General features: G+C 34.3%; 1 protein-coding gene across 1 annotated transcript; it reads right to left on the reverse strand.

Moving 5' to 3' along the window:
• Positions 1-1,377: 1,377 nt before the first annotated feature.
• On the reverse strand, positions 1,378-2,328 carry LOC133032147 (protein FAR1-RELATED SEQUENCE 5-like). The gene has a single exon (XM_061105997.1). The coding sequence runs from the start codon at positions 2,326-2,328 to the stop codon at positions 1,378-1,380; it is 951 nt and encodes a 316-aa protein (XP_060961980.1).
• Positions 2,329-16,884: the final 14,556 nt, after the last annotated feature.

A 16,884-nucleotide genomic window follows, 5' to 3' on the forward strand; every position in this document is an offset into this window, starting at 1 on the left:
ATGTGAACCATGCAACATAAAATGTTATTTCTGATCTTTATTAATAAGTAAATCTGATTATATTGAAATGAGTTTTATTTAGGGCATAAAACCCAACAAATCATACCCTCTAAACTTTCATCTATGTTAGACTTTTTTACTAAAATTGGACCAAAGTCCTTAAATCCAACAATCTCAATAGTTCATGGGGCATTTTTAACGACTTTAATAGTTCAGGGGGCATGATTTGGTACATGTCAAAGTCCAGGGAATAAAATTCTTACTTAACCTTAAAAAAATATCAAACAATAACTTATATACCAAAATCATAGTAATTCAAAACCATTACACTGTAAAATTAATATCAAAGAGAGAATAACATGTAAATTAACAATTAAAAGTTCAGACAAAAATATTGTACATGACCAATTATAAGTTGGGATAAAAATGCAACTAATAAAAGAAACATGGATCAATAACATAGACACCAACTAATATTCATAAAGCTACTATATATCTACCATTGAAAATGTTTTTCCTTTTTTTTTTTTTATAAAAAGATGAATATTCATATCCACATAAAGTATTTAGTATTAAACTAAATAACATAAATTGGCAGCTGATTTTGTGCCCATATGTGCAAAACACGGATTGCAATCCGTTGTACGGCAGGTGGGTCCCACCGTACTTTTAAATGTTTTTTAATTTTTTAAATTTTGGTGGTAACCGGTTGTTGTAGGTGAAGTTACCGGTTGGGAGTTTATTTTTTTAATGAAAAAATAGTTAGGTACAAAAAAGGTACAAAATAGTACTGTGTGTGTTAGTTAGAGTACAAAAAGGTACAGCAGTCTTCACTGTTCCTGGCAGTTGATGGTACGAAAACACTGTAGCCAGTGGGTCCATGTTGTCGGATTGAGGCTATTTTGGTATTTTCCTTTATTCATAGGATCATATGTATTTGTGGGATGGTAATTAAGTACATTATATCGAGTACCGTGTACATTACTTGTTTCTGCGTGATGTTTAGTAAAATTAGTGTACATACCGAGTACAAAATTTCACGTACTGAGTACGTTCATTTACGTTTCGTAGTATATTGTTTAGAAAATTTTGTTTTAAGTGATGAAATTATTTGTTGTTATACATTGAGTTTTTAGTTGGTGTAATTTTTTAGTTGTAAATATTTCGTATATTAAAAATTACCACAAAAATGTATTTTTTCACCTTATAAGATTGAGTTTTTTTTCCTAGGCATAATTTAGTTGTTCGTCAATAATAATTTTGAGATTTGGTGAAGATGAGAAAATTACCTTAAACATGCCAAACATAACAAGAAGTATATAAATGTAGAATTTTTGAAGCAATAAGTAAACGTTAAACAACAATGGCTAAAAGTAGCTAGTTATAAGAATGACCATAGTAAGACTCTTGTGTGGAGGAAGGCGGTTCCGGGAAATACGCGTTGGAGTGGTCATTGAATGAGTCAGATGTTGGTTGTTTGTTTGGAGGTTGTTGCCCCTGAGATCTAGTATTATGTTGACGATTTGGGCACCGTCGATAATCATGGTCTGATGAGCGACAAATGCGACAATGTCTTGAGTTTCTTGGGATCTGCTCCCCGTTTGGTCCTTCCCTTGTATTTCCCGTACCCTTTGTTCTCACAACTTCGGGGTCTTTAATAATGTTGGGGTTGCTACGATATCTTCCAGGTTGTGGCGTCTCTCCTTCCGGATTGGAATTCAAGTCAAATTCTTCCTTGAACATTAGAGTTAGCCGTTCAAGCTCTTCCTTTGCACGGTTGTACGAATCCTCTGATTTTGATGCATAGAAAGTGAAGTTATAAGTCAGTGAACTGAGAGATCCAAACCTAGCCATCTCGTAAATGTGCTGTTGTGGTTGTGCTGGCAGGTAAAAATGTAGGTGGAGATTTATCTTTGCGGATTTGCTCCATCGCTTCATGAGAAGAGAATTAGGTATTCTTCTCATGTTTAATATTTTCATTATAGCCCATAAATGTCTACAAGGGTACCCCTGACTTTCATAGAGCAAGCAACTACAGTGTAGTGCTCGTCGGCCTTCACAGTAATGAACTCGGTATTGGACGTCCGGATGCTGAAACTTTCCAATGGTGAATATCTGCCACTCTCCTTCTTGCTCCTGACTTATGACAAAATAATTATTCTCTAAATCAAGCTGCTCAGCAACCTTGTGGTACATAGTTTTTGTGTAGAATTCAGTACATTGGTTGTAGTAAGTGGTCAAGCATGTAGGATTAGGTGGGTGAGGTCGAGTGCATCTACTTTTGAAGTCATTTGTAGTCTCGTTGTGTCTGAGCTTTGAGACTATCATATCTATGGTTGTTACAAATTCACGCAAGTAATAATTCTTCTCTAAAAAAATTTTTAGAGCAGAGTTGATGGATTCGCAACGTTGTGTGGTTCTCATTCCTGCAACGAATGAACCCCTTAAATAAGTTTCTGCCCATTGTTGTCTTGACTCGAATGTTGTTTGACACCATTCATTATCTGTTAGTTGTTAGGTTTGGATGACGTCTAACCATCTTGCTTCAAATTCTTCCTCCTCGTAGTAGTTGTACATGAGATCCTTAAATGTTTTTAAGAAGATCGGATCTTTAACCTTTTTTGAAGCATTTGTATTGAGATGCCAAGCGCAGAGACGGTGCGTAACATCGGGCATGTGTTCAACGATAGCCTGTTTCATGGCCGCATCTGGGTCAGTAACTACAACATTTGGCTTCTTATCTCCATGGCATTCTAGAAATTTTTGAAGTAGCCAAGAATATGATGGAAGCTTCTCGTGGAGGAGGAGAGCAAAGCCGAAGATGCATGTGTTGAAATGGTGGTTGATGCCAATGAGAACAGTGAGAGGCTTATTGTACTCATTTGTCATGTAGGTTGTGTCAAATCCTAGTACGTCCCCAAAAGCCACATAGTCCACGCGTGAGTTTCCATCTGCCCAGAATAAGTTAGCCAAGCGATTCTCGTCATCAATCTGATAGACAACGAAGAAATTAGGATCCTTCTCTGCGAGACAATCAAGAAATCCCAGAGCCCCTTCTGAGTCCGTCTCTATCTTCTCTTCTCGCTTCGCACCAGCAACCCTGTTGTACACATCTCAAAGTTGACATGGCATTTTCTCGTAACCTCCACTTTGCAAAGCAACATGAGACATTATGTTGGCAGTTTTAATTCCTACGGAGTTCATCGACCTAACTTGGGCAAGCAACCCATCGGACACAACTCTATATGATCTCAAAAATTGTACCTCACTTGATGAAGCCAGCTCGTGATTGTGTATTGTGTTGAACTCTTTGCATTTCCAAGTGTTACACGGTTGTGTGAGTAAAATACGCAATGCTGTCTGACATCCGGTTCTAGTGACATCATGAGGTCTTTTTTTTCTTGGTGTGTCCGGTGATGCGATTTTTTTCGAACCCTCGGAACAACAAACCCACCTCTGCATTACAATGACCCCATGAGAACGTCGTACATCGTCTTTCCTTGTGCCGAAACCCATCCGTTTCGCGTACATTTCGTAGAATGCTTCCCATTTTTCTAGTTTGTCGAGACTCTTGCCTAGCACGTCCTGTATTTCAATCTCATTCACTGGTTTTATGATGTTTAGCTCTGCTGTGATGGTTTCCCATTCATAAGTGTGTTCGTCATTCATGTTGGCTTGTTATTGATTTGTAAGAATTGTAGATGAGGAGTAAGGTTTAGAGGGTGCTGAGGGGATTGAAATTAGATTTTGTGAGTTTAAAGGGCTGAGATAATAGGGTTGTGTGGAGTTGGTGATCACATTTGGTGATCACATTTAAAGCTATTGGGCTGATATTAATGGGCCTCTACAATATTACAATTTGAATTCAACTCCTCTCGTACGTCAGAACAGTATAATAGTACAGATTGTTTTAATTTCATTCCACGTGTAATTGTAAAATAAGGTTATTTGACGAAAAATTTAAAGGGGTGATGTTATTGAGTTGAAAGGGTTGGTGGTGGCATTTAAATAGATTGGCCTTATGTTAATGGGCCTTCACCTAAGTTTTTCAATGAGTTGAACCATTTTCGTACGTCCGAAATGAAACATTGTACTTTTTTTGTTTTTGAAAAAAAATATGTTAAGAAAAGAAGAAAATTTTAATAAATGGGTAGTTGTTCCTATTTAAATCCATTGGGCTTATATTAATGGGCCTATACCAACATCTTTTAATGAATTCAACCATTTCTGTACTTTACAAAGATAACGCAGTACTATTATGAAAACCCATTGCGTGTACACGTGTATTAAAGTGATGACATTTTTTAGTAGAATGGAGTTTCTCCCATTTATATATGTTGGGCATTTATATATGTTGGGCTGATATTAATGGGCCCTTCACCTACATCTTCTTATGAATCAAACCATCGCCGTACATTAGAACAGTACCGTAGTACATTAGGTTTTTTGGAAAAACGAGATTGATGAATAATGTTGACATTTGACCATACTACGTACGCTTACACGTGTATTTAATTGTGTAATTCAGAGATTTAACCACCCCTCTTTTGACACATCAGATGTGCCCAATGGAGTACTTCCCAATGGAGTACAACTAAATAAAAAACGTACTATAGGGTTATTCTCCACGACTTATATAACACACTTGAGACGTTTTCCAATCCAGCATCAAGTTTATAGAGAAATTAACTTGTAATTTAGTTATTAGCATTACAATATATCAAGTATGAGTTCAGGTCCACACTGGGTTATTTTCAATGGACCAAATGAAGTTATCTATAGTAGGTACGAAGATGCTGTAAGCAAAAACACTACTTCTGATGCGTCCATAAAAATAATTCGTTATGAATCTTTCATAGAAGCTTTTTCTGCTTTATGTCTACATGGAGAGACGGGACAATGCTTCACTGGGCAGCAAGTTAGAGAACTTTGCTGTGTTAATGAGTTTCCCTGCATGTGGGATTCTGATGATGATAATGATGAAGATGCTATCCTTAATTCTGTTTGCTCATTGTTTGATGAGGGTGAATGCTCTGGTGCAAATAAATCACCCGAACAGGACAATGTGAAAGATTCGACTGACAAAGGTGATGACCGAAATGGAGATGATATAGAAGTTGGGGACAAAGGAGGAGTGGATACTTCTCCCAAAAACAGTAAATGATGCACTGTGTTAGTGTCCAAGTTATGTTATTTTATATTTTGAAGCTATAATGTACTATGAGTATTTGTTATGAAATCTGTACTTTGGTTTATTTTGGAGTATTAATGTCACTTTCCTCATTAATTAATTGTGGAATTAAAAGTGAAGTGAATCATTGTGAAATCACAACTGCAAACAGAAAGAAAATAGACTTAAAATAATATAGTAGAGTTACATACAACTATATATATAATGGAGGTAAGTGCTTCAATCTCATTAAATGGCCTAACAAAAAGTTGATTCAACGGCCATATGAGATGAGTTGTAACAAAAGTACACTATATATATATAAAATACCACAATTGAAACGGAACGGATGTTCAATCAAGTTCTATAACTTGAGGTAACTTCCGTTGAGACGGAGGGCTATTGTCTCTGAATGGGGACTTTGGTCGTGAAGGACTTTGTCTTGGAGTAGTGTTTGGTGATTCTTGTTTTGGATGAAGTGGGTAATGGGGTATGGACACCTCGGTGTAGTCGAGAATGTCATCCATGATACCCTCTAATTTTTCTCTTGAAGTGTTGGCTTCTTGCATGGCATGGGCTAAATGGTAGAGGTATTCGGCCAGTTTGTATGACTCCTGCTTGGCCTCCGTGGCTCTTAAATGTGCCTTCCTTATAAGTTTTTTCGTGTTCGTGGAGAACACTCTCGAGCCTTGCACAGTTAGGACATCCTGAAATGGAGGCTGAACAGAGTCTTGGACTCCGTGACGGTGTACCTACGGGTCTTGTGGAAGAAAAAGGATGCGGTGGGGATTTTTGAGGACTTGTTTCAAAAGGGTTGAAGTTTTGGTAAGGGTCCATTTGATTTAGGTAATAGTAAAACGGGGTTTGAAAGAAATGCTTTGTTTGGATAACCTAACCTTTACTTATATAGTGGTTTGGTGGGTTAATGTACACGTGATTGGGTTCATGTAATAATAATGGATTTTTTTTTCCCAATTTTACCATTTAATAGTTAATAAATTTTCACAATGGTAATATCCACTTACGACAATCTGAAAAATCCAATTTACCCATTTATTAGTTAACCAATTTTAATACAAGGAGAATGTGAATCAAATCCCACAAACAAAATCTAAGCAATATCGGGAAAGTACTATGTGATGTGACATTTTTATATTAAAAATAAATATACCTACGGTTTTATGATTTAAATAATAATTTCCAGATTTAAAGTAAAAATAAAATGCTTTAAAGTATTAGTACACATGGAAGACATAATGAATGAAGTCAATTGATTTATTACGGCCGTATAAAAATGTCACGTCACCATCTTCAAATAATAAGTACATGGTTGAAATGGTGAAATTAAAAATGTGATATGACATCCACTCATTTCAGTAGTGAATAATTTAATAAATTTGACATAATAATCGTTGTTGGTACTACTATCATAGTTAATTAACTTAGTTTTGTTAATTTTGTTGGGTAATACTATCATAGGGACTACTATCGTATTAAATCTGACCTAATTGATTTTCCAATTTTTAATAAGAAAAATGTCATATTAGTATATTAGAACCCAACAAATATTAAATCTCCTTAAGTAATATAGGTAGGTTTCGTGTTTTGATATAGTATCTTAATTAACTCAAATCAGGGAATCCCATGAGATCTGCATGTCATAATGTACTGAGTTTGATTTGACTTTACACTACGAAATCGCTGACGTACGTTATTTAAAGTATAGGAAATACTCCATTTAACGTCAGTGAGTACACAGTGGGACGTACACAGAAAATTAAATATTGATAAGACAACAATTGGTTTTTTTAGTGAGTATCTACAATTAAAAATTACAGGAAATAGTCCATACTTGGTTAAGAAGATTACATTATTTGGACAATTTTTAAATAATTCCCAACAACTTAAGAACAGGGACTATTAAGAATGGGTAGTAGTCCAAAATTAGTACAACTCCTAAATAGGAAATGGTTTAAACTGTATTAAAATAAAATATTGTACGAATAAATATGTCCGGAATTATAGTTTGCATTTGAAAATAAATCTTATTATCTCATTATATTCAAATATTGAGTAAACATAATTGCACCATATTGTATTTACGATGTGAAGTACTCTACACATATATTGATGCACGTTATTTTTAAACTTGAACTTATTGAGATATGGGAGATCCAGCTTCTGACGTAAATTGAAATACGTTCCAAACATATTTTCATATAATTTATTTCTCTGGCTGTAGGAGGTTCAATATTGAAAGTACTATTCCAAATGAAAATTGATTTTAGGGTTGGAAAGACATACGTAGAAATACGTTACTAGAATAAAGAAATCTTTTATATTTGCTAATTAATTTGTAGGAACCACATTACAATTTTTCACATCTTGATTAGAATAAAGTATTCAACATTAAAATTTTCCAATAATACATATTTTAATATCTTATAATTTTTACTCTATACATATATCTATAAATTTTGTAGGGAAGAAAAAATGACTTAACTTGTGAACGATGGAGGGCTATATATATAGTACTTGTTGATTTGATGTGTGGCGTTTTCGATATGGTCAAATTAATATTAAATATTTACATTTAAAACCTGATTTGACTAGACTGTACAACCTATCAATGAAGATGATTTTGTCAATGCATTGGAAAAATGCATTTCGATAAACCCAACCAAATGGGCGGATTATTCAAATTTCCAATGAAAAATTAAAAAACAAAACATGTTCATTTCCATGATATTACTAATTACTTGATGTTTATATGTAATTATTTTAATAGTATTTTACCATCAATCCGTATAAGGTCACATCAATATGGTGTACGATCTACTTTCAAAATCCTAGCTCATACCATATCAAATATTAAAACAAGAGCAGAACATGCAAAAATATCCCAATAAGATTTTTAAATTGAAAATATTTTTTCATTTGTTCTCATCAAACCCAAATATGCTCCGCATGTCACGCATTATTGAAATTTGATTGTGACGTACTGTGTACAGACTTTGACGTACGTATTTTAAAAACTTTGAACATATTCAAATACGTTGTGAATGTGAGAACTTACGTAGAAATACGTTATTAGAATATGTAATAAATCATTTATATTTGGTAATTAATTTGTAGGAACCACTTTCGCTATAAAGATGGAAGTTATTTTTGTGAGTAATGAAGGGTACAAAGTTAGGTGACATGTCATCCACTTATTTTATTATGGAATTATTTTATAAAATCTGACATTGCAAGTGTTGTTGATAACTTATTGGAAATAGTGAAACTCAATGGCACATATTCGGTCAACATAGCTCCATTCTAAATAAAATTTAAGTTTACAGTTACAAAGACATACCGAATTTAACACAATTTGTACATAACATAGTTCTATCCCAAAATAAATTTAATTAGGATGCTTTATTTTACACTGTAAATATAGATTGTAGTGAGATATACTATAATATCGGTACTATTATTACATGATGCTTTATCTAACCTAAGACTTTAAAAACGTTGACGTTTTCCTCCCCGCGTCTCGATTTTTTTCCAGTGTCTGGCGCACCGACGGTTGTGTCAAATATGATAACACTCATCCCTCGATGGCCTTGTGGACTGCAAGAGGTTGGGTGAGGTTCAGTTGGATGGCATATTTGGCAGCGTCTCAAGTAGTTCCGTCCAGCCTAATCCACCCATCCGAACCCTTCGTCAACATTACCTGAATATACATGTAGTACATACATAAAATTTCTAAGAAACAATTTGTAATAATATACTATTGAAATAAATAGACATAAAGAGTTGAGTTATTACCCAGATTTGTTATGAGATGATTGATTGAATTGCTAAAATTCCATTGATGCACCTACAACACACCGTTGTAGTGCATACCAATCCTTCTGTTTACATATCTTCACTTCGGTGCAACAACAATACATAATTTATTTTTTTTATATATTATCCCTACACATACGTCTACAGAAAGAGAGTGACTTCTTTAGCAAAGAGAACAATACTAAGTTGAGGTGTGAAGGAGTAAGGAGAGGTAGAGGGCTATATATAGTACTTATGGATGTGATTGTGTTGTGTAGTCTTGTCAAAAATTAAAAAATAATAATTAATACAAACTGGTACGGCTAAAGATGGGGTGATATAACACCAATATAAATCTGATTTTTTCAATCCCTTGAAAACTGTAACTTCAACATACCCAACCAACTAATAAATTTTCCTTGAAAAAAGTAATTTGAACCAACCTAATGACCAGCTTTGTTATGGTTTGGTTGAGTTTGGTTAGAAAAATTATGTATTTAAATAAGTGAAATGTTGTCCCATCCCTACAATTGTCACATGTAGCAACAAATATGCCCATATTATGTCCAAATAAACATGTGTGGTCAAATGAATAAGAAATTAAATTATGATGTTTACTAATAATAAAAACTCAATATTGTTATTAAATATGATTTTAATTTTCCATTAAAATATTATTCGTTGGAATAAATATTAGAATAATTTTTTTAAGATTACATTAACGTATTAATCGTTGGAATAAAGATTATAATAATTTTGTCAATACTATACAAATATAGATATTTAATAAAAAACAGTTCAATGTTATGAATACAGTAGTAGTTTGAGACAGAAAGTGACTCCGGTATTGAAGTCAGGAGAATATTGACTCCGGTATACTACTGATGAACTGAGTACATACAGGACCCATAAACACCGCCAGTGAGAGTGTGAGTACTAGGAACGGTTGAGTCCCGCTCAGTAGAACCCTAGCGCGACTGGGTTCAGTGAGTTCGTTAGGAGGATAGTGACTCCGGTACACCAATGGAAATCTGAGTACTTAGTGTGTGTCACGGGACCCATAAACACCGCCAGTGAGGGTGTGAGTACTGCGAACGGTTGACTCCCGCTCAGTAGAACCCTAGCCCGACTGGGTTCAATGAGTTCGTTTGGAGGATAGTGACTCCGGTACACCAATGGTAACCTGAGTACTTACTGTGTGTCACGGGACCCATAAAACACCGTCAGTGAGCATGTGAGTACTACGAACCAGCTCAGTTAATAATGTGTACGTGTAAGAAATTAGTACAATTTGTGAGAAAAATAATTGTTATTAGTTTGTATTGGAATACTAATTTCCAATAATTAGTTGACATCTGTAGGATGTACTACCTTCTTTAAAAACATAAAAAATATAAATTTAGGGATATTATTATAACACAAACCTTTGAAGTCAATATGAAAGAAAATAATGTTTTAATTTAAATATACATTTTGACTGGGTTAATATCAATGAAACTTAATTTACCATTGTTTATTTTTTATCTTTTGTTAATAAAAACTCCTACAATACATATGATGTGACATATATATATTTAAAACTCAGCCAAGTACGTTTTTATAATAAAACAATAATTTGAACACTTAAAGTAAATAGCAAATCCTTGAAAACCCTAAAGAACGATTATAAATAAATGAGGAGGACCTTTTTTGTATTTTAAAATAATAAACATTTTAGTAATATTTTTCCATCAATCCATATACGGTCAAATCAGTAGGTTGTACTATCTACTTGAATAACCTAAAAAAAATAATTACGTAGAAATATGTTATTACTATAAAGATACCTTCATTATTTGTTAATTAATTATGATAAACCATTTTTTAAATGATACATGTATATTTTTTGTGTACCGAAGGGTGCAAAGTTAGTTGATATTTTTTGTGTACGTAAATTTGAAATAACTTAGTGTGTTGCGAATTTAGTACTGCATTAATAGTTTAGCAATTTTCAAAATTAGTTATCTATTTAATTACATTTGATATTCTTAACGTATTTTTGCTCTAATTTTTTTCATCTCATTATATTTTTATCTTTTTTTGTCAAATTAAATAGATTATTTCACTTATTTTGCTAATTCTGTTCTTAATAAAATTACAGAATTTATTAAAAAGAAAATCAAGTAATATAGTAGTATTTATTTTTTTGATCTAAGTCAAATATTGTATGTATAGTTTTTTAGTACAGTTTTCTTTAAAAAAAAAGATTTTAATAATTAATTAATATCTGATTGATTGGGACAAGATATCGTAAAATACGGTTGTTTAATTTTTGGTATAGTTTATTAGTGGATATAATATAAACCAGTTAACCATGTACATCCTCGGATTTGAGTTTGACCGTCAAATAATAGAAAAATTATGGAACCAATTAATTATCATTATTATTTTAGTACGTAAATTGATTAATTATCATTATTATTTGATACTGTAAATATACATTGTATTGAGATGAATTTGTACATATACTATAACATCGAGACTCTTATTACATGAGGAAGCAATTTGACCTAAGAATGTAAAAAACGCTGACATTTGCCTCCCGCGTATCATTTTGTTCGAGAGTCTGGCGCACCGTTGTGTCAAATATGATAACACTCATTCCACGGTGGCCTTGTCGACTCGGGAGGTTGAGGTTCGGTAGGATGGCATATTTGGGTGGGCGTCTTGGAAGTAGTTCCGTCCACCCTACTCCACCCATCCGAAACCTTCGTCAACATTTCCTAAATATACATGTAGCACATACATACAATTTTTAAGAAACAATTTGTAATAATATACTATTGAAATAAATAGACATAAAGAGTTCAGTTATTACCGAAATTTGTTATGAGATGATTGATTGAATTGCTGAAATTCCCTTGATGCACCTACAACACACGGTTGTAGTGCATACCAATCCTTCTGTTTACACATCTTCACTTCGGTGCAACAACAATACATAATTTTTTTTTTTATATATATTATCCCTATACATACGTCTACAGATAGAGAGTGAGTTCTCTAGGAAAGAAAACAATACTAAATTGAGATGTGAAGGAGTAAGGAGAGGTAGAGGGGTATATATAGTACTTGTGGATGTGATTGTTGAGTGTAGTCTTGTCAAAAATTAAAAAATAATAATTAATATAACCCTAGGTATGGCTAAAAAAGGGGGTGGTATAACCCCAAGATAAATTTGATATTTTCAATCCCTTGAAAAACGTAATTTCAACAAACCCAACCCCCTATTAACTTTTCCTTGGAAGACGTAATTCGAACCAACGAAATGCTCGGTTTTGTTTTGGTTTGGTTGAATGTGGTTAGAAAAATTATGTATTTAAATAAGGTAAATGTTGTTCCCATTGTTCCCATCCGTTAACAACAATAATGGTCACATAAACTTCTCACATGTAGCAACAAATATCCTAATATTATGTCCAAATAAACATGTGTGGCCAAATGAATAAGAAATTAAATTAGGATGTTTACTAATAATGAAAACTCAATGTTTTTTTTAATACGATTTTAATATTTCATTAAAATATTATTCGTTGGAATAAATATTACAATAATTTTTGTAAGATTATATTATCGTATTAATCGTTGGAATCAAGGTTATGATAATTTTTTGAATACTATACAAATATAGATATTTAATAAAAAACAGTTTAATGTTATGAATACAATAGTAGTTTGAGACAAAAAGTGACTCTAGTAATAAAGTCAGGAGAATAGTGACTCTGGTACGCTTCATTATGAACTGAGTATATACTCAGCCCAAACAACCTAAATTCATAGTGCGACTTCTGCCATAGTGCATCGGTACCACCGAGTTAACCCTAGGTCGAACTGGATTCAGTGAGTTCGTTAGGAGAGTAGTGACTCCGGTACCCCACAGCTAACTTGACTACATACTGTGTGTCACCGGGCCCGTAAACACCGCAAGTCACAGTGTGAGTACTACGAATGGTTGAGTGTCACTCTGTACAACCCTAGGTCGAACTGGATTCGGTGAGTTCGTTAGGAGAGTAGTGACTCCGGTACCCCACAGCTAACTTGACTACGTACTGTGTGTCACCGGGCCCGTACAACACTAGGTCGAATGGTTGAGTGTCACTCCGTACAACCCTAGCTCGAACTGGATTCGGTGAGTTCGTTAGGAGAGTAGTGACTCCGGTACCCCACAGCTAACTTGACTACATACTGTGTGTCATTGGGCCCGTAAACACCGCAAGTCACAGTGTAAGTACTACGAATGGTTGAGTGTCACTCTGTACAACCCTAGGTCGAACTGGATTCGGTGAGTTCGTTAGGAGAGTAGTGACTTCGGTACCCCACAGCTAACTTGACAACGTACTGTGTGTCACTCCATATAACACTAGGTCGAATGGTTGAGTGTCACTCTGTACAACCCTAGGTCGAACTGGATTCGGTGAGTTCGTTAGGAGAGTAGTGACTCTGGTACCCCACAGCTAACTTGACTACATACTGTGTGTCACCGGGCCCGTAAACACTGCAAGTCACAGTGTGAGTACTACGAATGGTTGAGTGTCACTCTGTACAACCCTAGGTCGAACTGGATTTGGTGAGTTTGTTGGGAGAGTAGTGACTCCGGTACCCCACAGCTAACTTGACTACATACTGTGTGTCACCGGGCCCGTAAACACCACAAGTCACAGTGTGAGTACTACGAATGGTTGAGTGTCACTCCGTACAACCCTAGGTCGAACTGGATTCGGTGAGTTCGTTAGGAGAGTAGTGACTCCGGTACCCCACAGCTAACTTCACTACATACTGTGTGTCACTCCGTACAACACTAGGTCGAATGGTTGAGTGTCACTCTGTACAACCCTAGGTCGAACTGGATTCGGTGAGTTCGTTAGGAGAGTAGTGACTCTGGTACCCCACAGCTAACTTGACTACATACTGTGTGTCACCGGGCCCGTAAACACCGCAAGTCACAGTGTGAGTACTACGAATGGTTGAGTGTCACTCCGTACAACCCTAGGTCGAACTGGATTCGGTGAGTTCGTTAGGAGAGTAGTGACTCCGGTACCCCACAGCTAACTTCACTACATACTGTGTGTCACTCCGTACAACACTAGGTCGAATGGTTGAGTGTTACTCTGTACAACCCTAGGTCGAACTGGATTCGGTGAGTTCGTTAGGAGAGTAGTGACTCCGGTACCCCACAGCTAACTTGACTACATACTGTGTGTCACCGGGCCCGTAAACACCGCAAGTCACAGTGTGAGTACTACGAATGGTTGAGTGTCACTCCGTACAACCCTAGGTCGAACTGGATTCGGTGAGTTCGTTAGGAGAGTAGTGACTCCGGTACCCCACAACTAACTTGACTACATACTGTGTGTCACCGGGCCCAACACTAGGTCGAACTGGGTTCAATGAGTTCGTTAGGAGAGTAGTGACTCCGGTATCGTCAAGAATTATTATAATTAACATACATGTTGTCATATGATTAAAAGAAATAAACATACAAATTGCAAACTCAATTAATAGAGAAAAAGTATTGCATAGTCTGTTTATTAATTTGGGCCGACATGTGTATTTGGACATAACATAAAATATAAGAAAGTTCATACAATTCCATTAAACCAAACTAAACCGGCTGTATGTGTGGTTTATTCATGTGGGGAGAAATATTTATGTGTTGTACTTTTAACTGTTCATAGAGTTGACATAAAATATTATTTTAATTTGATTGGACTGCTTGTGATTGACACTACTTTTTTGTATATAAGTATAGTGGACCAAAGACTTTGAAGCAAAAAATTTAAAGGCAGCACGAAATATGCTTCCCAATTTTAATATACTTTCTAACGTTTTCAAAGAAATTCGGTTTCCCCCCTAAATTTATTTTCACAAGCCTATTTCCACCATAAGAACGAGGGAAACACTCCTTTCAAGCCTCACTAACACCCTAATTTGGTTTGTTAAAAAAAAACATGGTGGCTGGTTCTGGAGAGGACCCCTACGGGTTCGAGAGGGATTTCCCTTCATGGAAAAATTCACTTGGGGGACACCCCCATTGCTACTGTGGTGATCTAGCTTATGTTTGGACTTCTAGTAGTAGAGCAAATCCTGGTCGTCGCTTCTTTGGATGTCCGCACTATGTAAGACTTCGAACGCCTTAATAATATTTTAAACTAGGCTTTGTAAATATGGTAATGTACTTATTTTAACTTCAGGAGAACAATGAAAGTCGAGGATGTGATTACTTTTGTTGGATCGATCAAGCTCATCCTAAAAAAGCTACAGACACTACTCTCGGATTGCAAAACCAAATAAGGAGTTTGGAGAAAGAGAAGATGCACCATGAAAACATTATTAAAAAATTATATTTCATTATATTTATTTGCCTTTTCATCATTTGCCAACTTTCATTTCGTTAGAGATATTGTATGTGGTATGATGTTTATTTTATGTTTTTTAAGTATGTTGTCAAAGGAAAGGTAAGTATTTAAGTTGGTTCTATTAAAAATTTCTTAAGTACTATTTGGTCATTGATTGTGAATGTCAATATGTGCGTAGTACACTAATTAATCTAGTGTGAAATACTAGGATTTAAAGATAAATATCAGTAATTTTCACAATATAATCCAAAAAGTCTCATAGTAACTTAGTCAATATTGTTGTGTTTCACTATATTGCATTTTAAAAATACTTCAACTTTTTTTTAAAGTTTTAAATTACATGATTTACTTAGCTATGAGTTTAATGTTTAATAGATTGGTACCATTTTCAAACGTTGATGCTCAATACACTGCATTTTTGAAAAACAGTAACCTTTCTTTCTTTTGATAGCTTTTAATTGCATTATTTAGAAATGGTGAAATTGTTATGAAGGAAATTGTGTGAAGGCCAGAGTTATTATTTCTCATTATTGTACTGTACTTTAGCTATGAGTTTAATGTTTAATAGATTGGTACCATTGTTTATAATTTTTAATATGTTGGAGGTATCCATATAATTGTTGTAAACCTTGATGTTCAATACATTGCATTTTTGAAAAACAGTAACCTTTCTTTCTTTTTTTTTGATAGCTTTTAATTACATTATTTACAAGTGGTAAAATTGTTACGAAGAAAATTGTGTGAAGGCCAGAGTTATTATTTTTCATTATTGTACTGTACTTACTCTTTTTGATCCAAATTTATGTCCAAGGCCAGAATTAATGCCTTCATCTCTACAATGAGAAAGTACATAAGTGTAGGTATTTTTATTATTTTGGCTATGGACATAATTGGACTAAAACGGATAGTGTGAAAAAGAAGGTAAAATTGGTCAATTTCATTTTTAAAATAATGTACTTCACATATTGTTATGGTAACAAATTTTCGAAAACCTAATAGTAATGGCAAAATATAACAACAGTAATAATATTCACAATAATAATGGGAAAGTACATAAGTATAGGTATTTTTATTATTTTGGCTATGGACATGATTTGACTAAAACAGATAGTGTGAAAAAGAAGGTAAAATTGGTTAATTTCATTTTCAGAATAATGTACTTCACATATTGTTATGGTAAAAAAATTTCGAAAACCTAATAGTAATGGCAAAATATAACAACACTAATAATATTCACAATAATAATCACCATACAGTAATAATAATCTCTTCCACCAAATTCCAAAAACTACCACAAGTCTTACCCTATAGTAAATTATAAAATCACCAACATTAGTGAAATTCCAAATCACCTAACAGTAGTATGATGCAAATATATAACATGACTAAATATAATTTATGACCTAAAACCTAACTTTTGTAACCATTGTACTAAATATACTAAATATATAAATAACGTAGCCATTGTACTGAATATACTACTTGTTACTTATGGTCAGCCTTTTA

This window comes from Cannabis sativa, chromosome X (assembly GCF_029168945.1).
Source record: "Cannabis sativa cultivar Pink pepper isolate KNU-18-1 chromosome X, ASM2916894v1, whole genome shotgun sequence".
NCBI lineage: Eukaryota > Viridiplantae > Streptophyta > Magnoliopsida > Rosales > Cannabaceae > Cannabis > Cannabis sativa.

Excerpts from the sequence above, each read along its gene's own strand:
- LOC133032147 (XM_061105997.1), bottom strand. The coding sequence starts at position 2,328 with ATGATAGTCTCAAAGCTCAGACACAACGAGACTACAAATGACTTCAAA.